A 27,647-nucleotide genomic window follows, 5' to 3' on the forward strand; every position below is an offset into this window, starting at 1 on the left:
CTATATGTTTAGAATATGGTTCAAACTAATACACTGCAAAACATATTTTCAATCCAACTTCATGTTCAGTATCCAAGGAAGTAAAATAGTGGAGTCAGTGAATACTGAGGATTTGTAGAAGTTGTATGTGGATGTTTTTCTTAAAAGCATAATACTTGCCATTAAGACATTATGAGCAATAACTGAAATCACTGAAAAAGTTAAACTCTCTCTTGGATTGCACCTGCATTTATAAACTCATACAAAAGATGTATGATAAAAACAAACAATGTTTGCACCTACTCTAACATTATTAGCACAAGGTAACCACTGAGAGAAAGTACTACATACACTCAAAAGCAGGGATACGTATCTATCACAAAACCTATCTGATCCCAAGTAGTTTTTAATTTAAAACATAATTACTTAAGCACACATAAGTGTTTATTTATATGAATTAAAGACTTTTCTAGTAATATAGTTTGAAATGTATAGAAATTAAAATGAAGCACTAATCCTCAAAACTTGAAATGTTTATATAGTTAGTTTGGCAGCAAACAGAAGTATGACAACTGACACTATTCTATCAAGGAAAAAACAGACAAATCTCAACAACTGAAGGCACTTAAACTAGAAATTTTGATGGTACAAAAGGTCTTAGGAAAAATAATTAGGAAAGAACAAGAGGCAAAATGAAAATTGGGATAAAATATAGTACAGGTTTACTAAAGGCAGACCACACCTACGTAGTACAACATCTGTCTCAAGTAACTGACTGCCTAAACCACAGGGAAATCTGTAGACCTAATCTGGGTTCTTCTAAAGGATTCAGTATGGTGTTCACATGGGATGCTAAGCTGCAAGATTCATGATTAATACAATGATCAGAAGGCAGATAAAGGGGACATCGACTTGCAAAAGATGAGCAACACACTTCCTCCAGGGCTTATACCAGCATTTATCTTTTTTAAATGTGTGAATCAGTAACATTAATGCACAAAAGGTTGTTTCTTATTAAATTCACTAATATATACAATGTGGAAGGCATCAGTAGATGAAATTGAGACAAAATAAATCAGGAACATAACTGATCAACCTTGTAAACTGGGCTAACAGAAATTAAGTTTAATTTAACAGTGAGATGACACATTGACAGATAAACAAATTCCCACTATAAGCAGAGGAATAATCATCAGGAAATGACAAAGAATGTGAAACAGCCAAGTTCAATCACAACATGGGTATAACACACCAGTGTCAAGGAAAGACCTGTACTGGAACATTCAATACAAGGCATTTCCAAAAGCAGTAAGGGGATATTCAAGAGACTGTATATCATACGGTAAAAAAAAAAAAAACCCACCTGGAACCCATATTACAATTTCCATATCTTGCATATTAACAGGCTTAAAATAGTGTCCTTCTGAGATGGAAAGGAAGATGCTTCAGCAGCTTCTTGAAGATATAAATCTTTTAAGTACCTAGATTTTACATCCCAGAAACCTGAGTAATGAACAACTGCTCCCTCTTCCCAGCAACAGCAAAATGATTTGATGACTCAGAGTTCTTTCCTGTCTTATACAGGTTTCTGAAGTCTAAAAAATAAAAATATCATCTTCACTGACTGCCCCTCTCCTCAGCCTTCATCATCTGTAAAAACAAGTATTTCAACAAAGTAATGCTTCATACTGAGGGAAAGGCAATCACTGCTGATCACTTCATGGTGTAGTTGCTCTATTTCCTCACAGCCATTCATGAGGAAAAGTTCTGAAACTGGCAGTTGCAAAAAAATCCTTCTGCTTTTCCATCTAAGAAGATTTGAGTACAAAATAGGAAAACGAGCACGTCCGGTCTGAATCAGCCACGTACACTCAAAATTACCAGACCAGTCTTGTACTTTAAACAAGGGCATACGAATACAAAGAAAAAAGAAAAATAACACATTTCACCAATTTCAAGTTATCTTAGCTATGCTGCTGATGAACACCCTACTGAAGCCAATTGACTCACATGTAAAACAGCAAGAATCTCTTGCAGTCGATTAGTTTTTCCATATGGTCATCTTAGCAGTTTGGCTTACACAGCTTTCTCCTCAAAGCTTCTAAAAATGGAATTGTTTTCCTACCTCAGTATTATGACAGAGAAACTTCTGTCAATTCAAATGAGAACTAATAGAGTAAAGATAAAGTGCGCATTTTGAATCAATACCTCAGTTTAAGACAGAAATCCAAGAGCTCCATGCCAAGGCAAAAGACAAGCAGAGTCTGTTTAAAAGAGCCAAGGGACAGGACTGAGGCAGCTGAAGCATGGCACAGGTCTTCACAAAAATAAAAAATAAAAATTGTATCTGCCAGTTCTTCCCAGCTTTAGACCTTAACTGCTTTTGGAAATAACACAGCCAGCAACCACAAATTAATTCATCTTCAGATCAATACTTTACAAAATAAGTCTCATTACCTGAAGTCATAAAATTGTAGTACAGAAAAGTAGGTAGATAGATATACACATATATATATGTATATGTTTATATACACACACATACAGGAAATAAATTTCTGTAACCATACCATGTCAAAGTATTTCTCTTTAAAGTTCTGGCGTTTGCCTTATGGAAGGAGATTTTCAAACTAATTAATGGGCTTATATAAAAATATGCTTTTCTACCAGGCTAGGATTGCTACTGCTGTACTGAATCAACCCCCTTGTTATGCTGAACAATCTTATTCTGCATTTTCTCAATAACACCTAGAGAAAAGGAATAGCAACCTCTGTATTTTCTAGACCTGCTCGTTATAGCCTTGTGTTTCCTACTAATGAGGATCAGAAGAAACCTTGCCGCACTACTCTTCTCAAATACAGAAGTACGACAATTTAAAAAACAAAACAAACCCAAACCAAAGTCATTCAAATTATGCCAATAATGCTTAAACTGGGGATTTTTTTGTTTAATTACAACCCAAAGTGCCAAGTGTCTGCAAAAGGAACAGAACCCTATTGTATGAATGGCATCTTATTTCTATGATCATAATTCACAAACAATTGGTCAAGAATTCTTAGAGAGAAGTCGAGATCAAAGATTACCAGACCGTCACCCACCAGTTTAAGTACTTCTGCTACATACTCATTAGAATGTTTTTTCATGTAAAGATTTGGCTATGTTTAAGTATCTGATTGACATATCAGAATTCCAGCTTATTTCAAATCCAAATGTAAAGAATAAACATTAAAGAATGTTTATTCCTGCAACAAAACTACACAGGAAAAAAGTAATCTTTGGAAATCTACACACTATTTCATTGCATCATGAGTGTACTATAAAACACTGAAAACAGACAGGGGTAGCATTACCTTCATGTTTTTCTAGTGCTCGTACAACATTAGGCAGTTGATTAATAGCCTGGTACATTCGGTAACAGTCCTGTAAGTTTGCTGCTTGTCTCTGAAATTTCTTCGCCAGCCGGTTAAGATCTGGGAAGCGACGCAAGAGATCTTCCTGAAGGCACTGGCGTAGTTCTGGATCCACCACAAAAGCTTCAACCAAATTCAACCTAAATAAGAAGTCAGTAACAATGAGTAGCATGGAACGGTCTATAATCCTTTTATGTTGCTACGAAAACAGTTATCTGGCAGTTTCCATCTATCCTTTCTCAGTGGCTGTATCCTGATAAACTTTCCTGATAAATACCCAAATGAAACTAAGACAACACATGAGCTGAAAAGGCAAGGACATTTATCCTATATCATGCTTCTGTGTTTTTTAACAGCTGCAGTAGCTAATGAACAGCATTGGAGTGAAACCATTTCAAGCACAAACATCTCTTCTGTAGTATGGTGAAGACCAGAATCTACTTTGAGATTAATCCTTTCCCTGCACCATAAAAACAGTCATCCACTAGTCTGTGAAAGAACACTTATTAAGCAGGAAAACCCCATACTGTAGGAAAAAAAACCCATTCTTGGCAGAGCTTAGCTGCCTGTGGTCAAGGCCAACATTGACACTTTGCAGCTGTGCAACCCCGGATCACAGAATCGGAATCCTTGAGGTTGGAAGGCACCTCTGAACATGGACTACTCCAACCCCTTTGCTCAAAGTAGGGTCAGCCAGGGCCAGCTGCCCAGGATGGTATCCAGTCATATTCTGGATATCTCCAAGGATGGCTCCACTATCAGCCCCTGGGGTACACCAGTAGTGACAGGCCTCCAGCTGGACTTTATGCTCCTGATCACAAACCTTTCAGCCTGGCAGCTCAGATGGTTTCAGTCCACCTTCTTGAGGACTGGAAGAAAGCAAATGTCTCTTCCACCTTCAGAAGCCTTCTCCAACCATCATGGCCTTTCTAAGACAATCAAGATTGACCGCACAATGACTTTGGACAGCTTTCTCAGCACTCGTGGATGTATTCCTTGAGTCCCACAGACTTGCATGTATCCAATTTGTTTAAATGTTTGATAACCTGATCCTCCTCTAATGAGGTTGTGTCATGTTTGCTCAAGACTTTGCCACTGGTTTCAGGTGCTTGAGATTCCTGAAGGCAAATCTTAACATTAAAGACCACTGTGAAAAGCTGTGTAAGAAAGAGGTGTGAGAAGCCTTGTCTGGGGCCTCCTCACCTTCACTCAAGAGCTGCATTCAAACCCAGGCACTTGTCCTCATGTGAGCTATGCTGCAGCCATTCCTGTGCCTGGCCATGTGCCTCACTGATCCAGACCAATACCTGCTGGCTTGACTCCTTGCTCCATCTCAGACAATCACTATAGATTTGCCTGGAGACCCAAACTCACGGCCGAAATATCCCCTGTTTGCTCTATGCAGGTAGTGGGGGACTACATCCTTATCAATAAGGGTACTGCCTCTACCTGCCTTGCTGTAGCTGTTGACTCCCAGCTTGCCTTCTTAAGCCTGCCCTAGCTGATGCTCCCCGACATTTTGGGTTTAGGGTTTAAACAGTGAAATAAATATTCTTTAAGTGCTGAAAGCAAACATAAGACTCAGTAAGAAGTGACAGAGCATTAAATTATATTTCCCCCACTAGAATGTAAGTGAACTTTCCTACATTTCTTGCTTTTCTGCATCAGTTAACATTGCCATCTTTACTTACTTTGCATTTGCAGTTAAATAAAGTCAGATATTGTTCAGTTTGGAATGCCAAGGAGGTCAGTGTTCCTTGGTCACACTTTAGGAATATGAAGGAAGAACTCAGCCCCCTTCAGATGTGATATATACTGTGCTGATTTCTGGTTAATCATATTAACATGCTATCTATCAATATCTTAGCTTCAGCAGGGAAGTTAATTTCATTTAGAGACATGCAAGCTTTCACCACATTATTTCTACTGTTACACTTACTGGCAGAAAAAAAGCATCAGGTTCAGTAACAAGAACATTTGCATTAACAAACTGCATTGGAAAGTATTTTTTTTTGTCATTTTGAAAGCAGCAATATCTACATTACACCATGCAGTGTTCTGCAGAGCACGCTAGCCACTGGAAACAGTACAGACGTTAACATGGTACACCGCCTCAGCTAATTAGTACAGAAAGTCACTCTAGAAACAAAGACTTTGTCTAATTTAACACAACAGAAAGAGAGATCCTTGGACAGGTAGCAGTACATTTTGGTACATGAAAATTCACAAGGAATGTCCTGTTGCAGCAAGTGTTCTACCCACAGCATTCCAGTGAACCTCCTGTATTATTCTGAACAAAATCAATGAAAAAGACAAGAGAAGAATCATAGAACAGTTTGGGGTGGAAGAGACCATAAAGCACATTTAGCTCCACCCCCCTGACTTGGGCAGGGACACCTTCCACTAGACCAGGTTGCTCAAAGCCCCATCCAATCTGGCCTTGAACACTGCTAGGGATGGGGCAACCCACCTCTGCACTTATCCATTCAACTATTGCATTAACAAGTAAGTTTAAAGATTGGACATTACTGACTCATAATGGTGCTTTATTTCCATGAAGTTTAAAATCCAAACTATCCTTGTTCTGTCCAGTCAGCCTGTTTTGTTTTCGTTAGAAGTTTGGTTCTCAGCAGTGTCACCTATAAAAATGTCAGTACCTTACAAGCCAGCTACTACCCTGACTATCTGAGAATATCTCAAGTGCAGCGTCTGAACTCCTGAGCTTACCTTTGCCAACTTTTTCTTTTGCTTGTGCCTTTTACACAAAAGACCCTTCACTTTCATCCCACAACTTCCTCAGCTTGTTCAACAGCCTCTTGGATAAGAACTTGTCAAAGGCCTTTTGAAAGCTCTAATTTATTCTTATTTTCTCCTCCTCCTTTGTCCACAACAATGACAAGTTCAAAGAGTTCTCAGATCAGCATGTTACACTTTTTCTCTGTCAAAACCATGCTAATTAGACTAACATCTCATGACCTTCCTAGTACTGTTCTATCTTCCCACCCCCATCTTTGCCAACCATGAATATTAGGCTGACAGGTTTGTTTCATGGCACATTTCACATAACAATTTGCTCTTTAAGAATACATATAAGGTTGCTGAATAGGAAGGGCTATGTTAAGATAATGCAACTGTAAGCCATGCCGAATGCTCACAAGAAATAATGGAATCAAATGACAAGCGGGTTTTTGTATAAAGCTTGACTGAGGAAACACTAAAGAGAAAATACAAAACCAAACAAAAAAATCCAAGAAAACTTAATCAAACAACAGCTGACAACACTGGATAAATTGTTTCTGCCATACAGCCAAAAGTGAAAGGAAAATGAAGTAAAACTTTCAATTACAGATCTAAGGCAGCACAGCCAAGATAACAGAAACACTTATAACTACTGAAACCACACTAGAATGCACACGAACTTTGTTCCAAGACAGTTACTGAAATTCGCAAATTAAACCACAAAAACCAGCAAACAAGACTTCAGCTAATGTAAGTGAAAAGCAATAAAGTACTTCTAACTTGGAAATGACAACTCCCCTTTTTTTCCTGCTATTCAAAATCATGGCTATCTATCCGCTTTGGATTCTGTGCAATAATGAATAACATTAGGCTCTTAGGTAGTTATTTTTGTTTTTCCCTCTATCTCACAGTTTCTGCTGGATATTCTGGAATCCAACAGAAATAACTTCATCTTTTTCCATGGTTTGTTACTGGTAAGAGGCATCTCTCGGATCTACTATTAACAGACAAAAGACTAACACTCCACACCAAAAAAGACATCAAATATCTGTTTTCGATCTAATAAACAGCACACACTTTCCCAAGTCTCATCACAAAGCTCCCATTCCACCAAGGTTTACACCTCATTTGACATCAGAAAAAATTGCTTCTTCCTTTGCTACCATCTATGCAGCATTTCTGCATCACGATTTTAAGGTTATTGCACTCAATACTGCCACTACACAGAGGTTGTCAGGAAGGTTTAGTTGTATTTCTAGACTTTCACAGAGCTAGATGTAGAACTTAATGGCAAAACATTAATCAAGCCTGATTTGTATACAGATTTAATAGAAGGGTGAAAAGAATTCTGTCTGTAGAAATAATAACTAAACTAACAAATTAAAATAAAACACCAGGGACAGAATGAATGGAATACTTTTAATGCCTGAGCAAGATCAGCCAGCACAAAAAACCCTAACAAATCAGTGAGCTGTACAACTTGAGCTATAAAACACCCAGGTTTTAATCTCTCCTCCACTAAATTCCTGCAAAACCCTAGGCAGTTCTGCACTTCTCTGTGCATGCAGGAAGGAGAATGCTTCTTCCAAGCACCTCTGCTCAAAAAAGGGACTCTGTGGGTGTTTTTAATCATATTATGAAACTTGGTTCCATATATAAAGAGCAATAAAAATATATTTAATAATGAATATAATATATATTTAACTACAACTACGGAGTAGTAACTGAAAATCCCAAATTCTGGTAGATTCATGGGAGGGAAACTGTGTTAACTAAAAATTGCACACAACACAAGGAAACAAATGTTAACACTGAAATTGAATTAAGAACGCACTTACAGGAGAAGCTGACTTCAGAAGATCTTAAAGGTCGTTAACTCCCATGGCTATACAACAGCTGAGTCTTCTGAAGATCACGTATTTGTATTCTCTGCCTGGCTAAAGGTTTTCTATAACTGCAGAGCAAGATCAATTTTTCTGTCCAACAGTTCAACTTGACAGCATTTTCAAAAGCAGCATATGAAGGACTGCTTTAAGATACACCGAGACTTTTCATCTCACCACAAAAGTTTCAGAATATACACAGTTATAGTAATTTCATATTTCCTTTATGCAAGGGGAAGTGGAAAACACATCACGGACCATTATTTTAGTTTCCCTTGGGTTTCTTTCAATTTTGAATCTCTTTCTAATCCAAGGTAGCCAAGGTAAACCCCTCCTGGACATGCTTAACCCAGACGTTAAAACCAGCAAATTCTTTTTTTCTAATCCCATAGAAATTACCAGAATAACGCAAAAGACTGCAGCCTCGGGTACTGTCTCTTCAATAGAAGTGCAAGGCAAAGCCAAGTCACCATCTTACTTGTTCTAACTGGGCTTTCTCTTCTACACAAAGCACTTGGGATTTTAACACCCTGGAGAAAGGCAGCAGCAGAGCAAGTTGCTGTAACTGACTAACACCAGCATTTGTGTTTTCCATCAGCAAGGCACTGTGCTAAACACCCTTTATAAACTTCCTGGTAACCCAACCGTTCCCTAGGCAAACATCTGTCCCACAAAACCCAGCTGAAGTCTAGTTATCACCACCTCAGGCAAATAGTAAAATATCACCTTAAATTTGCAAAGCTCTTTTCATGAGAAAGAACCCCAGTATGCTTTACAGCCTTCAAAGTATTAAGCCAGACATCTAAGATGGACACACAGGAGCCTAGATCAGATATCTGAAGCCTGATACTAAGAATTACTTCACTCCAGTCCACATCTTGGCAGCATAAAGAACACACAAACCATCCCCCCATCATTTTGCTCAATACAATCAGAGTCGTTACATGCATTTGTAAAAATAACATTCAAATTTAACAGATAAGCACAAAGAAATAACAATGCAAAACATCTAGCCAACCCACACATGCTTTTGGAAGTGCTCAGTTATGCACAAAAGACTTTGTTATGAAACTGGAGCAATTACTGTAAACAACTTGTAATAAAAATAACAAAGCCTGTGGATAACGGGGAATGGCTTTAACTTGGCAGAGGGGAGACTGAGATGAGACATTAGGAAGAAATTCTTCCCTGCGAGGGTGCTGAGGCGCTGGCACAGGGTGCCCAGAGAAGCTGTGGCTGCCCCATCCCTGGCAGTGTTCAAGGCCAGGCTGGACGGGGCTTGGAACAACCTGGTCTAGTGGAAGGTGTCCCTGCCCACGGCACAGGTTGGAACTGGATCAACTTTAAGGTCACTTCCAACCCAAACCAGTCTGGGATTTTCTGAGTAAGGAACCACCAGCTTCAGAGAGATTAATACCATTAAAAGTCATTTTCTTCTACTTATAGAAGCTTAGTACCATTGAACTTCCCAGTCCCCCACTCAACTTACACACTCAGCTAACACAGGACACGGGGCAGACAGAAGTTGCTCTGATTTCTGGCAGCAAGCCTCTAGCTTCAAGGGGTTTCACCACAGCACCAGTTCTTCCTGTACTCTGAAGACACAAAATCTGAATCCAGGTTTCTGTGTCATCAACAACTCTGAACACTGCTCTTTGGATACGCTGCGTACATATATATCTGAGCACATCTCACGAAAGAGTTATTTCAGGCAAGGGGTCAAAATCCTTCTATTATTTAATGAAATTGGTAAAATTTGACCCTAAAATATCATTAGGGTCCAAAATCTTATGTCTGAGTGTCACAAGTTGTCCATCAGAGTAAGCTCTCTTTCAGCTCTCCCAAATCCACACACATGCAGAAGGGCCTGTAGTTCAGAAGCAGACAACCCAGCCAACTCCAACAGGCCTGTGCCAGAGGCTTGCACCCAGGCAAGCAAGGCTTCTTCCCACTCTGCCAAAACAAGGAGCCTACACCTTCATATGTGCCTCCCTCTCTGATAAACAGCTCAAGTTGTTCTGTTTCCTGCCTACTCTTGCCCAAACCACTGCAAACTGCTCTTGTTCCTACTTAGCATCCTAACAGAGTTCGCTCTTTCCTCAGTTAAGAACAAGTTATAAAACTTCTGTAATATGAATTGACTTCACAGCTAAACTACAAGATACAGACTGCCTAAATAACAAAACTTTCAAGACAACAATGAAGGGATACAGCAGTGTATATACATCCTCAGTTTAGCATTCAAAATGCATTGCTGTTTTATATGGGGGATGTGAAATTACAGGTTTCTAGCAATTAAAAGATACTGTATAATAGAGTAGATTAACAGAATCAGCAAGTCGGGAACAAACAGCCCCATGATGATGCATCTTATAGTTTACTGACAATGCTGTCATCCCAGTAAGATTACAGGAATCATCGTACTTCAACAGTCAAGTCAGAAGTGAACCAAAAATCAAGGGATCTCCAGGCAAGCATCTAATGCCCTGAGGATGTATTTAGTACTAGAAATTGGCCTTCATTCCACTATTACAGGGCAGGTCTTTGGATTTAATTTGCTACTATTGCTTTTTAATCTCAAATGCATAACTTTAAGCAACCATAAACATGCTGACTATTTTTTCTGCAGCTCTGTTGAAGCAGTCCCATATAATACAGAGTCCAAGGTTTGAAACACAGCTTTAGGGCCTGGGAGAGCCACAGAAAGCACACACTCCCAGAGCATTAGGTACACAAAGTGTGCTACTAAGCAGCTGCACAGAAGTTCTTCACATTAGGCTTCCTGCTGTTTAACCTGAAAGATTAAGCAACATAAGAGAAAGCCACATCCCAGCATCAGTCCCCTGCCTTTTCTGATTTTCCTAATTAGACTCCAAACCATTCTATTTGTAACCTCAGAATGGTCCACTTACAGATAAATTTTCGAATTAAATAAATGCATTCTTCCAAATAATCAGAGTTTGCTCCTCCACATCAGTTGCATATATATATAAAACATAAAATTAATAGGTATCAGGGAAGCAATCGACTCTTTCCCACCCTACATGCATTCCTTCAGGTTTCATTTGAGTATTATGTTAAAACCTAAAGACAGTAAATTAAAGCCCCAAGATAAGGGCTAGAAGGGGTACTGTAACAACCAAGCAAAGCTTTGGAAGCTCTACGTATTGACTGTGAGGCTGCAAGCTAATGAGCTCAGAATAAAAAGCCAGAACAGAACTATTGGAAAAAGTATCATTAACTCCAACATAATGGGGTTCCCTCCCTCCCTCCCCCAGAGATACTTAAATGCAGTCTTATGCATTCTGAAATAGGTCACCAATAGTTCACTGTTTTTGCACAAGTGTTTAAATGTTTTCCAACCCAGCTGATTAGGCAAAGTGAAGAAAACAATCCTTCAGCAGTAAAATAAGATCTTGGGTCTTATCCTTGCCAGTAAGGTACTACTTGATGCAATTAAGATCTCACTCCTGAAGCACACTGCTGCAACAGCAATATTTTTAGACCTTGAAGGAAGGGAGTGCTTGGCATTATTCGGAAGCATAAGCAAATACAGCAGCCGCACACAAGCAGAGCTCTGCTTTGCCTCCTCTAGCCAGAAAGCGTGTCAAAGCAAAGAACTGCAGGGCTCCAAGGTATGCACACAAATTCTCTACAATGAAAAGTAAGAGAAGCAGAAAGGAAACATTATTCTTCATTTGCAAGGCAAGGCTGGCAGCATCCCTGATACAACTGCGACCATCTGCCTTTCACCATCTCCCGCTGACGGCTCGCTTTGCAGCTGGGACTACTGCATGCTCCCATGGCAGACCAGCTCTGCTGTACAAGGCTTGTGTCCTGAAAACATTAACACATTTTAAAACAAAAACCACTATTCCTGTCTATATTCTAAGGGAATTTCTGTACACCTGTGCATCCCACCTACAGCTACATGATCACTCCAGTCACAGGTCAAACCAAAATCAATATACCTTTCCACAGCCTGGATCTATTACTTACAATACCAGTCAGGTATCCAAGTAATAGAGAAGTAAAATAAACTTTCATTTATGCTTCTCACAGATTATGTTTCCCAAATAAGAGTAAAGTTTATTTTTTAATTGTTACTGAGAACTGCCATTCAGACTAGAACTTTATGTAACAGCACTATTTAGATTCGATTCACCACTCCTCCTCAATCTCAGTTAAGAAATAACAGAATTATCATCCTAAAGAAATTAAAGAGCTCCACAGAAGAAGAGCTGGGATAAAAAGGGAAAATTTCCAGCTTACAGCAACGTGCTGCTTCACAGAATGATAAACACTGTTCCCAACCTTTCATTGTGTATGTTTATAGAAGGAAAAAAAAAAACCCACACTGCAGATCCATCACCCAAGCTGAATTTTGAACATAAGATGTTTTACACAGCAAATCCTTTCCCATCTCAAAAACCCAGCAAAATCTTGCTGGACTAAAGAGCCTCTTGCCCTGAAAGAACTGTACAGACGAAAGTGGTAAGAGGGTATTCCATAAAACAAGATTCTCTAAGTATCTCCTGCTTTGTCAGATAAATGTTTTCTGGCTTCCCAATGTTACAAAGAATTCATTTATTAATTTCCATGCATACATTATTTTTCATAACATTTCTACTGTCTTCTCTAGGAGCTGAAAATAATTCAAGCAGCATCTTCATAGTGAATTTGCCAGGAAAGCAGCAGCTTTATTGGTAGTGAAGAGCTCCATTTCACAGATTCAGACACTTTTCCAACTTGAGGCTAGGCACATATCCAATTTACCAAACTTGTTACAGGAAGATAATCCAACTTACAACATAAATTAATTAGTGTGAACTCTAAAAGAGTCAAAATACCAAGAGAAAGCAAACACTGACAAGTCAGATTATTAAATCTGAAAAACAGGCTTTTAATATTGCCTGATCTGCATTTAGGATGATGTTCATCTTCTCATGTTTATGATGATAGCAGGTCATGGACCACTGCAGAGGTGCAAAAGGATTCATTTTAGATGACAACTTTCATCACTTCATGTACTAGCTTTCATGAGGTGAAGAAGCCAAACCAAATTATTCTGTAGCTATGAGACAAAAAAAAAGGAGCAGAAGGAGCTGAAGGCCAGAAAGGGGAACTGGAATTGCCCCTTTTGACCACTGCCTACTTTTACTGGATTAGATGCTATATATAAATAATTAGATGATTATTTCAGCATGGTAAATTCCCGATCTAGAGATGAACCAAGCAGCTACATGAACACTAGCGTCAGCGCCAATAACAAGGGAACTGGTAACAATACATGGTCAGGGAAGCATGACTACTACCCCTTTTGATTTAAAGTGGTTACAGAGACTGTCAGCAAAGTATGAAGCAACTCACGACCACAGGCTGCTGCATGATCCATAAGAGTCAAAACTAAATGAAAGACCTTCACACAATTCTGACCACTTGAAGACAAAGAAATCCTACACACAGAACACCAAGTGCAAGCAAGTGTCAGGGACACGAAGGGAAAAATACCCTTATTTGAATGAAGACAAGAACAACCAGTTCCACAATACTTTCTGTGAACATTGCCATTCCATCAACTTAGTATTTAGGTTTCGGGAAAACAAATGCCCACCTTTAAAGTTACTGACAAACCTTCATTTCTTATATGATAATGAAAAACAGTGAAGACAACAGAGCAAAAACTCATCAAGTACTACCCAGCCATGGACAAATCTGTAAACTCCATACAGTGAAACTGCTCCACCCAAAATCTTCCAGAAAAACCCAGGATGGAAAGCAACTAATGTTGCTTCTCTGCCTAATGCTGTGCACCGGAGAGGTGTGGTGCCAGTCCTCCTTTTCAATTAAATATGGCATTTGGGAATCCAGCGATACAACAGTATTACTGCATGGTCTTCAAAGACGAGAGACAGTCGAGTTTTCCATTATTATTTTTGTGTTTTATTCCTTACAAGTTTCCACACATTATTAAAATTAAGAGTTTATTACATGAGCTCATAAACACTAATGATCTTTTAAATTGCTAACCTGTGTTTCCTTAAACTTCTGCAGACTAAGAGCATACTGAACAAGTTCTGTTTCTTTGCCCTAAAAAAAAACACCTCAAAATTGTATGTAAACAAAACATCAAAGACTTTACAACCCTTACACATGATCAATGAAATGAAATTACAAGTCGAGACAAAATTATCTTGCCAACAACTTCCACTGCAGCTCCCTAACATGCCACCACCATTCTAATGTTTGTGGATATAAATTAAACAAAGCAGAAACACTAGTATGTTCACTGCTCTTTCATGGAGAATATACCTACCGCATACCTGTATACAATGTTCAAAATAGTGACCACCAAGAGCACAAATGTTTTCATATAGTCACACTCTAACTGGAAACTTCATGAACTTAGAGCTGCAGTTAAAAAAGAAAAAAATCCTGAATAATTAAACACAGATTCTAAGTAAAATATAACAACTGCAGCAATTCCCATCCACCTCCTTTTAGCAGGCTGAGAGCAAAAGAACAGTATGGCAACTACAGATTCGCATTTCCCTAAATAAAGAGCAATTTTGTAATTTCTTAAAAAACTGACAACCAATTTGACATTTGAACCAAATCCTCATTTCCCTTGAGCCTCAAAATTCAGATGCAAAACACTGACTAAAAGCCTAATACTTCTGCTTATTTTGCATAAAGTAAGGACTTGTCAGGATCACAGACTGGTTTGGGTCGGAAGCAACCTTAAAGCTCACCCAGTTCCAAGCTCCTACCACGGGCAGGGACACCTTTCACTAGACCAGGCTGCTCCAAGCCCCATCCAACCTGGTCTTGAACACTGCCCAAGGATGGGGCAGCCACAGCTTTTTTGGGCACCCTGTGCCAGTGCCTCATTACCCTCATAGAGAAGGGCTGAAGTGGGCAAGCTGGAAGTATCACCTAGGACTACCTCCTCCAGTGCTGCAGCACTGAATGTCACCTATAATTTACCGATTTGAAGTGTTGGTTGCTGATCCTTGACCTAGAAGACAAATTATTTTGATAATCATTCAAAACACAAACAGCTTTTAGGTAGTTCTCTAGCTCAAACAGCAACATTGTCTTTCCCACTCCTGAAGGTGTGATGAAAGGAGTTTTTCCCTCAGCTCTTATTTACAACCCTGTTCCCTCCTCAACCAAGAAAACTAAAAGCGAGTCTCTTGCAACACAAGAATCTAAGCTTTTTAATAGGTTTCAAACGCCTAGGATTTTGATGGAGTTTGTTTCCTAGTGATGTGGCCTGACATTTACTTGACTAGTAGAGGTTTTGTTTAATGTTTCTAGACAGCACTCACTCTGAACCTCGGTTTTAGAAGCAAACCCAAATGAAAACACAGCTAATCTGCTAGTTTTGAAAATAGTAACCATAGGTGAAGGGAGGGAAGAGGGTTAAAGAAGCAGCATTGAGACCTTCAAACTCCAAACATTTTTCTAGGGGACTCACTGATGACAACTTTCAGAATGACAAAGATGACTTTTTCTAACATTTCTAGAAGCTCACCTGGGAAGCCAACACCATTTCATGTCACTGGGATGACAACTTCTTTCATGCAAAATACATACTGCATCATGATCTCCATGACAATAACAAATCACATTTCTGTCTTCCAGCCAGTTCAGATTCAACCTGTATTTCAGAAGCTTCTTCATGGGCATTAAGGGCACTCCCAGAACTTTAAACTGCTCTTCAATTAAGCAATTTAGACAAACCTCCAAACTGGTCATGTTCTCCCCTCCTTTACTGAGGACATAGGCCACCACCTACTAATTTAAGTGCCTGAAATCAGACTTGCTGTGGAGAAGTACTGACCTGTACTCAGAAAAGCACAGAAAGTCTTTCCAGAGACACTAACCACAATGACAGAAGCAACAAAGCCTATTTGCAGGGACTGCTGCAGGTTAAGAAAGAACACAAAAGAGTGATGTAAACCTAATGCAGAACAATTTACATTGGAAGGGAACTCAAGGCCTCCAGTTCCAGCAATTGCTCAAAACAAGGCTAATTTCAGTTGAACACTTAACAAGAACGGAGATCCATCTCTCTGAGCACACATCCCAGACTCACCATCCTCGTGGCAAAGTTTGTTTCTTTTCTTTATATCCAGATGGATATAAAGACCAACAACCTTTGGTGAAGTTGCTGTCTGTCTCATGCTTTTGCTGTGAACTTGCAAGAAGCACATGACTTCACCCTCTGATTCCCACCCACTAGGCAGCTGAAACCAGCAGTCAGGTCTGCCCCTTAGTCTTCTCCAGGCTACACATCCAAATCCCTCAGACTCTGCTCACACACCATGTGCTGCAGCCCATGATCCTGGTCAGTGGCCTTCTGCTGGACAGTCTCCCCACCCTGACGGGGAAATGCAGATGTTCACCATAACCCCCCTCACCTTGCTGTCCCTTCTCTAATCCTGACCCATAAGCTCAAGATAGGCCTGATGCCCTGTCTGCACATTTAAGCCATACCTTCGCAGAAACACACCCACTATACCTTCCCTACTCAGCCTTCATCAAGAGCAGGCACTACAGCATGCCAGTTGCATGACGGCATTTCAAGGGAGCTCACAGGCCTGCAATGCACAGAAATCTCATTTCACCTGACCATTCTCATCCACGAGGTGCATTTGCATGCACCTGAGATGCTCTTCCAGTTTTCCAAGCTACCCCATATGCATTACCCCACTCTGTCCCCCCACTTATCTGCTTGAGAAATATGTTAGTTAACTTACTGCTAAATAAAGCACTGTAAAAGCATTCAAGCCTGCCTACACAAGCTAGGAACAAGTTAGGCTTTTTTCATTTTTAAACAAGCTGCTACTTCAATTGTCATTCAAGACCTATTCATGAAAATGTTCTACGAAGTTGGAAGTTTTACCCTCCTAGCCATTTATTCACCTCAAGCTTCCCAAATCTATTACTTTCTGACTCTGACAGAGATGGAACACTTTTCTACGGTGTGTCCCCCATGCAGCATATTTAGGAACGCAGGAGAAAAGATCAAAACAGGCTTGAATCAGGACAAGTAATGTTCAAGTACAGGCTTTAAGCCCTGAGATCTCAGCAACTGCATTTTAATTTCGGAAATATGCTGACTATAAAAGCAAGGAAAAACAGCTTCATGTACCTGCCTTCTGAACATACCACATGGGAGAAAGCAGGGCTGAATCTTATATCCTATGACTTATAATTATGTCTTCTTAATCATGGAAAAATCAATCAGACATGGGCAAAACCCCCAGTCTTTCAAGACAGGCAAGTATCGGGAACCCCTGTTTTCTTAGTTCTGCTGCAGTAGATAAACATTATTTTACCCGATGTGCACTATGTACATTAATTTGTGTTGTTACCATTGATGGTTAATACGTACTAGTGATGTAACACTTGTGTTCTATTTATCCATAAATTTAACATATTGCAGGTTACAAACTACAGAGAAGAGGCTGATCCATTTAACTCCAAAAGATGACTTGCACCACCTACAGGTCTTAGCAGAGGCTTACAAGAGAAACTTTTTAAATAAACTTTCAGACATCCATTTCTATATTACCGGAATGAACATTAAGTCAAAATACCTCCTGTATAAGCAAAATAGGCTTACTTCAAAACTGTCACCTAGCATCAGTCCAATTTGGGTAGTTCAGCCTAGTTTGATAAGCTTTTTGCACTGGTTTGTGTTAAATGGGGTCCTGTAACATGGCACACTTCAAGCTAAGAAATAATCAGTAACTCCCCTTGACAACAAAAGAAATGTAAAAGGAACAGCAGCCCAGATATTCCCTTCTCAAATGTTCTAAATATGTTCTAAATTATAGTCTGTAATTCTTAAAACAGCCACAATATATTGTAAAGTATAGAGAAAACAACTTGGGAGACCCAGTAACTTTCAAATATATTTGAATCTGTGAATACATCTCATGAGTCCCACCAACAGCTTCTTTTATTATACTTGTTCCTTTGGATTAAGAAAAGAATGCTTTTCAAAGTATACAAGAAGACTGTTAAGATGCTCCTTACAGCATCTTATAGCAGCTTCCAATACCTAAAGGGGACTTAGAGGAAGCTGAAGAGAGACGTCTTACAAGGACATGTGGTGACAGGCAGCAGTATAAAAGAGCAAGAAAGAAAAAGACCAATTTCTTGGCAAGATATGGTAAGTCTGATTTACTGCAACCAAAGGGGCTTTTTTCTAGGAACAGGAAGAGGTCACTACTCCTTAGTTGTTTGGGTGTTGTGTTGATTTATCTTTTTTTTATTGGTAAACTAGAAGTGACAAAGTATCAGTACATAGACTGAGCATCTGCAGTATAAAAAGTAGTTTAGGAAGCGGCTGCTACACTACCTTATTCTATAACATGAATCATTTAACCATCTAAACTTATCCTACCCTCCTCTTTAAAAGTCATAATTTTAAAAAGCATTTTATCTAGCAGTAAGCTGTCCATTTGCATCTCAGGGAAGAATGTTTTCTGCTCTGTTTAACTACAGTGCCTTACAAGACAACACACAAAAACCTATAACCACCCTTATTCTTGGCTGTAGGATTTTGAGCTTAAAAGGAAAGAGCCTCCTGTAAAAAGTTACAAACTTGTGTAACTCTATCAAACGTAATACTCTTACCTTTCTTCAATTCTATTCTTGTCCATAAGTGGTTGCTTGATCCACTGATTAACTAATCTTTGTCCTTGAGGGGTTCTGCATTTGTTTAATAAACCTGCTAGAGACTGCGCAGTGTTAGCATTTTCCACAGAACTCTGGAAAGGGAAAGAAAAGAAAGAGTTAGTGAAGCTTATTAACACCTAATGGATGGTACTTTGATACCTAGGAACAGATTAGTGTTTTTTTCTATACTCTGCTCAGCACAAAAAAAGGCAAATGAAATAACACAGCATCAAAGCATTTGAAGCATTGAAGCATTTACACTCTGGTCTGTAGAACATGGCAAGCAAGGAAGAGCTTTACCTATTCTGAAAATAATCCTGACTGAACAGGAAAGTTAGAAACATATCTGGTCACTGGGCGGTTTGCCCTTTGAACAGGAAAAGTGGAAATATACCTAGGTATTTGCTAGCTTCCCTTTGTAAGGTCAAAATATAGGGGTCTTATCCATCAAAAAAATAAAAAGCATCAAGAAACAGGGCCTGGGTTGAAGGGGTTTGGTTGGAGATGTTTGGGGATGCCAGGGGCAGGGACACAACAGAATGAAGCAAAGGAAAACAGCACACTTGCCCAACTTCTCTCAAGCTTCCCCTGATCACTTTTGGAGTACTATAAACATCTCTAAACTTACTCCATTCAGTTTATGGTTTACTATCAGTAATCTAGGTTTAATACTAACTGGATTCAAGACAAGACTTTGGAGCATTTTGCTTGGGGTTTTGTTTGGGTTTTGCACAAATAGCTAGAAAGCAAAAACTTTAACACTGAAAAACAGCAAACAAGCTTGTGTCAACTCAATTCGAAATAAAAATCTCAACCCTCTCTACCCACGAACACCTGCAAATAAAACAGCAGGCAAGCATTCAACCAGGATCAAGCCTGGATGCCTGCAGACAACTGGCATGTTGAACTAGCATCACCACGACAGGAAATGAATGCAGTGAGATGTACTGACACATTTAATCCCTGGAAAATCTAACATCTAAAGTGGATGTGCCTGTTTTCAGTGTTCTGAGCAGTATTACATTTGAAAGCCTTCTGAATCCAAGAAAGCGTCACAGAGTATGTATTATTCACAAATAACCTAGTTGGAAGAACACTGTTTCATATAATCAACTGCATCTGCTGCACCATAAGAACTTTACCTACATACCTCACAGAGCAACTCAAATTACAGATTATTTTGCCTTTCCTTTAGTGTCTGCCTAAAAAACTCCTCACAAACAGCCTGCCACACAGGCTACAACTCAGCTTCCTGCTACATGGCAAACCCCTTAGTCCAAAGCTCACAGCCCCTAATGAGAATGGCAGTGTATTTTCTACTAAAAAGCATGTAATATATGCAAGGACTTGTAAAGGGATGAAGCTAAGATGGTGTTGAACTTCCTAGAACACCTCAAAAAAGCTTAAGAGATGCAATATTTGCTTAATTCCCTAGACAGTGACAGAGAATCAGGAAATAAAGAAAAAACAAATCAGAAGAGCTCTCTCCAGGGTTAACCAGCTCAGGTACTGAATATGTGCTCTTTTATCCTCCAGAAATCCCTCTAAGGTAAACAGGGGACCATATTTGTCATTTCTTCCTATAAATCTGAAACTCAAGTAAATTAGCTTCAAGCAAGGATCACTAAGCAGGATTTACTAACATGAAAACAAAGAGAAGAGCTGATACACACCACTTCGAGTCCACGTTTTCCTAAAACTATAAAAAGGGGCAAAGCAGAAAAAGAGATGTGGTAGGAGTGAGAGGTATGGAGGACACTGGCAACCTGCTTGGATTTGTAGAAAACTTGTGTAAAAAGCAAAATTGACACTGGCCAGTTAGCATGCCACAGTGCTTTCAGAATGTTCTTAAGCACTTCCCTGTTCATTGCCCTGCCTGCTGTAGCCAGCCCTCCCTTTCAGTCATCAACAGCAGTGCTCCTGCTATGTTTCCTGTTCACCTAATACTAACTCAGGCTTCTATCCTCATTCCCAAAACCAGTACTACAGTATTAAGCAACTGTGTCTTGGAGGCCCCTATCATACCGCAAAACTACAGAACTCTGCTCCCCTCCTGCACTCCAGGTCTGCTCCTGCCACTGGGAATGTGAACTTCTCTAATAAAAACCAAGGAAAGAAAGCATTCTCCCCACTGCTTAGCCAGACTCCTCAGCAGCTACAACTATGAGGTACTTTTACAAACCTTCCCATATCTGCATTTCACATGGACACTTGTTTGTGGCCACTTCCTACCTCCCTGATGATCAACTCTTATACATTAAAAGATAACAAAACAAAACCAAAATATGGTGGAAACAGTGGCTCGTAACATCCGCTGTACAGGAGTAGCTGCAAAACAAGCTAAAATGTTAAAGTACTAATAATAGGGACCTGGGAAGTTGTAACAGGGCAATCAGGCTACTTATCAAGCAGCTAAACAAGTGTATTGCAAAAGACCAACTCAAATGTGCACTTCTTACCTGAAAAAGGTTGAGGGCTTGAACAGCTGCATTATCTAAAACCATATATTGACTAAGATCAAAAGCAGTCAGTTCAAATTGTCCAAAATTAGACTCATCTGCCAGCAACTCTAAAAACTTGATAATGGCTGACAAAGACGAAACAGCAACCTGAAGTTTAAGAAACAAACAAAACACACCACATTCTAGTTAGAAACACTCCTGAATCTGACAGTATTTGATAAATGCCTCTGAAAAAAAACAACAAAAAACACCACTGGGAAGACTTTGAGCCATGTTGATTCCACCAGGGCTATGAGAGACTCATCGTGTTTGACCAGACTTCATCTTCATCGGGATGTTCTGTGGCACCCCAGTGTCATTCTAGGTAGGTGCAAGAAACATGGACTAGGTATTTGCATAAGCTGATAAACAAAATGTGACGTATACTTTGCCAGCTTTCAAAGCCTCTTTATCAGGATGTTTCTGGCTCAGAAATACAAAGAACTTACTGCAGATAAATGAGATACCATGGATCATCTCTGAACATGGTTTCAGGCTTAGTTTTCAGCCAGAACAAGTATCTGCTTGACTCACTGCATGGCATTATACATGCTAGTGCCAGCTCAAAAGAGGCAGCAGCATGAGCGACTTGTTCAGCTGCAACACACTTCAAACAATTTTAACCTGTTATGAAATCACACATTGAGAGAATAATTCTGTACCTTACACCTGCAGCAAGCATCAGCAGTGAAGAACATTTTACAACATATTTATCTCAAGCAAATTACCTCTTGCTGGCAGCTAAGAACAAACACGTTCGGTTCACATGCAGGCACTAAATTGTATGCTTGAGCGGTAAGATGATATCAAACATAAAAATATTACCATAAACATTGTTTTCAAGTACCTATTTTCCTGTCATGCAAAATAATTAAAGTATTGCATTTCAGTCCTTAGGTTAGGTTGATTATGAATAGGAACCATCCCTTGTGCACGATTTATCCGCTCACCAGGGTCTAGTACTCTAAAGAGGTAAATGAAGGGTTTACTCATTTTTTTCCAGGACCCCTGGAATCCAGCTTTGACACAGACTCAAGCTGAGCAGAACTGCAGAACACTTCATCAAGAATATAGAGATCAGCTCACAACAGGTACACAAACCACCCTGCTTCTAAAAAAACAAGAACACACTAAACACTGCTCACCTGCTTCTCCATCTCTGGCAAGGCTGCGCTATTCATTTGTTCTTGTTTCTTTGATTTTAACAAGCGATTGAGATCCTGAACAATATCTTTTGTTGTGAAATCAGCCTTCTTCCTGTCTGTGATCAGGATTCCTCCCCTTTGAATGACCTGTTATCCATAAACACACACAGTTACCAATTACTTTCAGTATTCAGGGACAGATGTTCATCACATAGAAGCAAACCCAGAAGTATTTATTTACTGCTAGGTTGCAGAGAATGTCAAGAAAGATTCAGCCTTAGAATAACTTGTGCTGATTAAAACGCAAATGAGTCAGGAGACAAAACATTTTGGATGCATAAGTCAAAAACTTGGAGTTAAACTATTGCTCCTCATTTTTCCAGAAATCATGGAGCCTAGCTAATAAGCTAGAATAGAGCTTTTTAGATAAAGCTTTGTCTAAGCCACAGTGGTTCCCTTACTTGTCGTAGTTTTCCCATCTCTCCTGCAATCTCTCCTCCTGGTAGCACACACTCCTTCGGTCCTAGTTGAACCAGTAAAGCTTCAAGGTTTGAGAACTGATCATTATCTGGAAACTCACAGACACTCAGTTTCCTCAGAGTAGTGTCGACATAGCCCACTCCTACTATTCTTTGTCCATCAGCAGTAGACAGTTTGACCCCCACAACCCCGATGGCCATTGACATATCATTGTTGGCAAAGAGAACTTCTTCAAACTGGGCAAGATTTCCTGGAGAACCCTAATTGGAAATGAAATATACTTTTAAAGACTGCATATACACACATATACTTCCCCCACCACCACCCCTTTGAAAAGGACAACTGATAGAAGACTGAACAGTCCGTTAATATAAAATATACAGGTGTTCCGTTTTTTTAGCCGTTAAAATTTCACGTATCATCTACACAAAGTGAACTACTTCAGGTTTTCTTTATTTCTGAGCCTATGGCAAAGATACAGAACAAGCTTTTCCAGCCTTAGAGCAGCGGAAGATACAGATACATTTAACAGAAAGCACCATTTACCATCATACCACCATCAGCCCTTGAAAATCCCCAAACTCCAAGCTCAGGGGCTCACAAAAGAATCATGATTTTTTTTTAATCTCACTATCATAAGGAAAGGTTGAAAAACGTACCTTGTATGCTAAATACCAGTCATTTTCTTTGACAGATTTACTCCCTGCTTTGTTTTTGTAAACTTCAACTCTGTAATGACGAACCAGAAGCAGATCTCTCACAAAAGATTCAAAGTTCATTTTACTAAGCACAACACTCTCAAGCTTCTGAGTTCCTACAAAAAAGGGAAATAAAATTATGATAAACCTATATTTGTTCATACAGTTTTTCTTTTCCATAATTGAAACCCCCAAGAACAGCCCTGAGGGAGGACACTATCCTGGTATCAAAGAAACAAACATGTAAAATCCATGAAACAACACACCCACAACATTCAACGGGTTAATATTAAGAATGAAGACAGCATACTCCATATCCAAACAAAAACAATGTTCATTTCCAAATTTCACTAAACCTACACATACAAAGAAATCTGTTCCCCTCAAGCTTCCCCTCTCCGAACTTTTGCTTTCTAATTAGTGTTTCACACATTTTAATCTAATGAGTGGTGGTAGAAGCCTGTTACGAGTTTTCCTTATGAATAACATCTTTTATTTCCTGGATAATCCACTTCTGTTAACAGAACAGACCTTCACCCTCGGAAGATGACAAGACACAAGTGCCAAGACATTCCACTTTTACCACAAATATATACTGCAAAAACAACACATTCTCAGAAAAGCTTAAGAGTTTACATTCAAATGACTTAGAAAGTACCTAATTGACAAACTTCCTGCTTCTGTTCCTCTAAGGGTGCAGGCAGATGATACAGTTGAACAAATTCAATCCCATACACCTGCCGAGAGAAGCAGAACCATTTCCAGCTCCCCACCTCCCATGCCACCTCTGTGCAACCTACACACAGAATAATTCCACTACTAAACAAACTGAGGTTTCAGGTGCGTATATTAAGTTTTCTGTGAGATAAGCAAGTGGAGTATCAGAGTGGTGTCAGAAACATGAGAGATCAATGACATATAAAGCAAGTACAAGGAATCAACAGGGATTATCACATCCTATTTCAGTAGCAGGCCTACATCACATTTGAGGCTCTTCCTCCCTTTACATTAAAGATGTTAAATAGTGAATTTCCACAACCACAAGAACTTAGGGGCTTATTTTAAATAGAACTTTTATAATTTTGTTTTCTTTCCTCAAATCTCTAGCAAGGCAAATAAAAGCAGGTAAAAAAACAATTCCACATAATGAGCTTCTTGTTCCCAGTGCAGAACTGTCCAACAAAACACAACTTCCCTTTTTCTCAGCTGAAACTATGTACTACACTAGCAGTGGGCAGCTGTAGCTTACGTGTGCTTTGAAATCATCCTGAAAGTAAAAAATGTAGTTTTACGCCAATTTTTAGTTGGATATGCTAGGTAAGGTTTTAAAGGTCTTAAAACTGGAGCTGACCATCAGAAGCTCACATCTGTGAAATGATCACTTCTAAATGGAAGACAAAAACAATCCTGATGCCTGTGTTTCCAGTCTGGAAGACGTACACTTGAAACTATGAAGCTCTAAAACTTCTCCATGAACTGGGGGGGGTTTGTGGGTTTTGAGAGGTTTTGGGGCGGGGTTTTGTTTGTTTTTTAACAGATTAGCTCATCACTTGCAATAGAAAGTGAGAAGCATACAAGAATATGATTCTCTTTTTGATGCCATCACACACACAAAAAAACCCCATTCACAAACAGATTTATTTTGTGAAGTATGAGCCAACAACTTTCCAGCATTATGTTCCTCGAGATGTAGGATAACACTAAAGTTTGACTCTTCTGACAAGATAATTAATCTTGATGCTCTTACATTCAACATCTGCAAGATCCACTGTCTTATACCAGAAGATAAAGAGCAGCAGGGGGTGGAAGGAAGAGAAAATCTTATGCAACACGTAATTAAATGTTATTTACTTCTGCAGGCCATCACTGATCAAGCATGACGTTTACCTGCCACCTGCACTAAGAACTGCATGAGCCCCGTTCTCAGTCACCACAGAAAATACCCTGCAATCATTTTCACAAATGGAAATCTACGGAGGCACTGGAAAATGTTACTAACTGCTGTTAGCCTATGCAACAGGTCGTGTTCAAGAGACTATCCACATCTGACAGTCCTGTAGTAGGAGCTTACGTGACGAGAAGCCTATACACGGAATCGTGCTGTAGATACCTTCCCACGGCCGAACTCCTACATCTGTCACACACATCCTACTCAGAATGGATACTAATTATCATTTCAAAGCCCGCGGGAGGCTGAAGAAGAAAGATTTGCATTCAGCTAAGCTTCTTCCCAAGCCGAAATGAATCAGACATTAAAATCCAGAGACCTGTTGACACCTCCCTTCCTACTCGCATCAACACAGACAACAGCAGCGGGTAGCCGGGGTGCCGCAGGCTCCAACAGTCACGCAGCGACCCAGAGCGGGAAGAGAACCGCAGCACCTCATGCTCTCTTGCCCTGACGAAGTCCCCATCATTGGAAAAGCGACGTGGCAAAGGAGTTAGGCCCGAGATAACCACGGAATACCCCGGCCGAAAACACGCAGCTCCCGAGCGACATCTCGCAAGCCTTGCCCTCGAGAACCCGACACGGCCGCACCGACCGCGGGGGGAAGCTGCTGCCCCCCGCCGCCCCTCAGGCCCCCGCACTCACCCGACGTCCCCGCCAGTTGGCGGATGACTGCGCGGGTGCGGAAGAGCTCGCGGGCGGCCAGCCGCGCGTCCGCGCCGTGCACCGTGTAGTAGTCGCCGCGCTCGAAGAAGCGCACGGTGGTGTCGGGCTTCTCGGGCAGCGAGAGCACGGCGCGCACAAAGCCCGCCTCGGCGCCCGCGCCCTCCGGCCACACCGCGTCCCGCGGCGGCTCCACCGCTGCCGCTGCCGCCGCCATGCTGCCACCTCCCGCCATCACCCGCCGCGCCACGCGCGCGCGCCGGCGGCACCCCCCAATCGCCGGTGGACCTGCGCAGTGCGTCACGCTCGCCCCGCCCCTATACCGAGCAACCCGCGTCGCGGGAGCGCGGAGGATTGGGCCTTCCTTCGCGCCTTACGCTGCCATGGCAACGCCGGAGCTGCGAGGGCGCCCCCCGCAGGCCCGGCGGGCCCCCGTGAGGCAGGGAGGACCCCGTGCTGCTTCTAGCGTCGCGCCGGGCCCCGTGCGGTGGAAGGAGAGGGTCGGGAGCGTGTGCGGGCTCTGTGTGTGTGACCAAAGGTCTCCCCAGAGAGCTGAGCCAGCCGCGGCAGCCGTGCTGAGGTGATCGCTTCCCTTCTCCATGAAGAGGACCCCTCAGGGCGCAGCGTGTCGAGGAGCTGCAGGAGGCAAATGCTGTAACGCAGCCCGAGCGCAGGGCTGTTGCTGTGCTCACGCTGCCGGGAGGCAGAAGGCTGTGGTGTAATGGGCCCTCCTCTGCTTCCCCGGGGAATGGTGTCCAGGGATCCCGTGTTCTCCCTCGGGCAAAGAGAAAGCAACTCTCACGGTCACTCCTCCCAGGCAGTGCAAGGCACAACAGGGCAAATGGCCAATATCAACAAGATCTGGCTCTAGTGTACACACCGGGTCATCCTCCTCAGGTACAGAAAGGGCACTGACTGCCCTGCAGTGCTCAGAGGTACCTGATCCCTGGCTACACCGGGGTCCCTGTGCCCAGAGTGCTTCGTTTTCTTGGTATTTCATGATCTTTTCCTTCCCCTGTCCCAAGAATTCTGTTTTTCCTCCTGCTAAACATAGAATAGAAATGGTACAGCTGACAATCTTTCATTTAGTGATTGCTGTTTAAGAATAATGGGAAATCCCAGGTTTCATCAGCGGAATCAAATCTTTTTGGAAGCGTCCCTTGCCTCACACTGCTTTGCTTTTTTCCAGTCAGCTCTAAATCATTATTCTTGTACCTCAGTTCAGCTGCCTGCACCCTATTATCTACAGACAAAACTCGTCTTAAATTCTACATACTTAAGCATTTCTTACATAAGCGCTTATCCCTTCTTCTGGTTTGTGTAAATTGCTGCTTCAGAACATCCCCTTGTGTGCATCCCGTTGCTTTCTCTCCCCTTTTTATATTAGCTGAGCTTCTCCAACCTCATCTCCCACACTTCTTCCAGCCCTCTGGTCCCAGCTATGGCACACTTTGGGGACCTCTTTTGCTAGATTTCCCACCTAACTTCTCTCTTCTTTCCACTCAGTG

General features: G+C 40.9%; 1 protein-coding gene across 2 annotated transcripts in view; it reads right to left on the reverse strand.

The window, feature by feature from the left end:
- Positions 1–26,403, reverse strand: part of MSH2 (mutS homolog 2) — a 50,013-nt gene extending 23,610 nt beyond the window's left edge. The window contains exons 1-7 of one of the 2 annotated variants that reach the window (XM_065679695.1): positions 26,122–26,403; positions 23,490–23,644; positions 22,812–23,090; positions 22,351–22,497; positions 21,164–21,313; positions 18,663–18,796; positions 3,328–3,527 (exon numbers count right to left, since the gene is read on the reverse strand). In XM_065679695.1, coding sequence (XP_065535767.1) covers positions 3,328–3,527; positions 18,663–18,796; positions 21,164–21,313; positions 22,351–22,497; positions 22,812–23,090; positions 23,490–23,644; positions 26,122–26,374 — 1,318 coding nt within the window. In that variant the 5' untranslated portion in view covers positions 26,375–26,403. Of the gene's footprint in view, positions 1–3,327; positions 3,528–18,662; positions 18,797–21,163; positions 21,314–22,350; positions 22,498–22,811; positions 23,091–23,489; positions 23,645–24,186; positions 24,257–26,121 lie in introns of those variants that run through there. The other variant, XM_065679694.1, reaches the window with a different exon arrangement.
- Between the last annotated feature and the right edge of the window lie 1,244 nt (positions 26,404–27,647).

Source organism: Lathamus discolor, chromosome 5 (genome assembly GCF_037157495.1).
Source record: "Lathamus discolor isolate bLatDis1 chromosome 5, bLatDis1.hap1, whole genome shotgun sequence".
Taxonomy (NCBI): domain Eukaryota; kingdom Metazoa; phylum Chordata; class Aves; order Psittaciformes; family Psittacidae; genus Lathamus; species Lathamus discolor.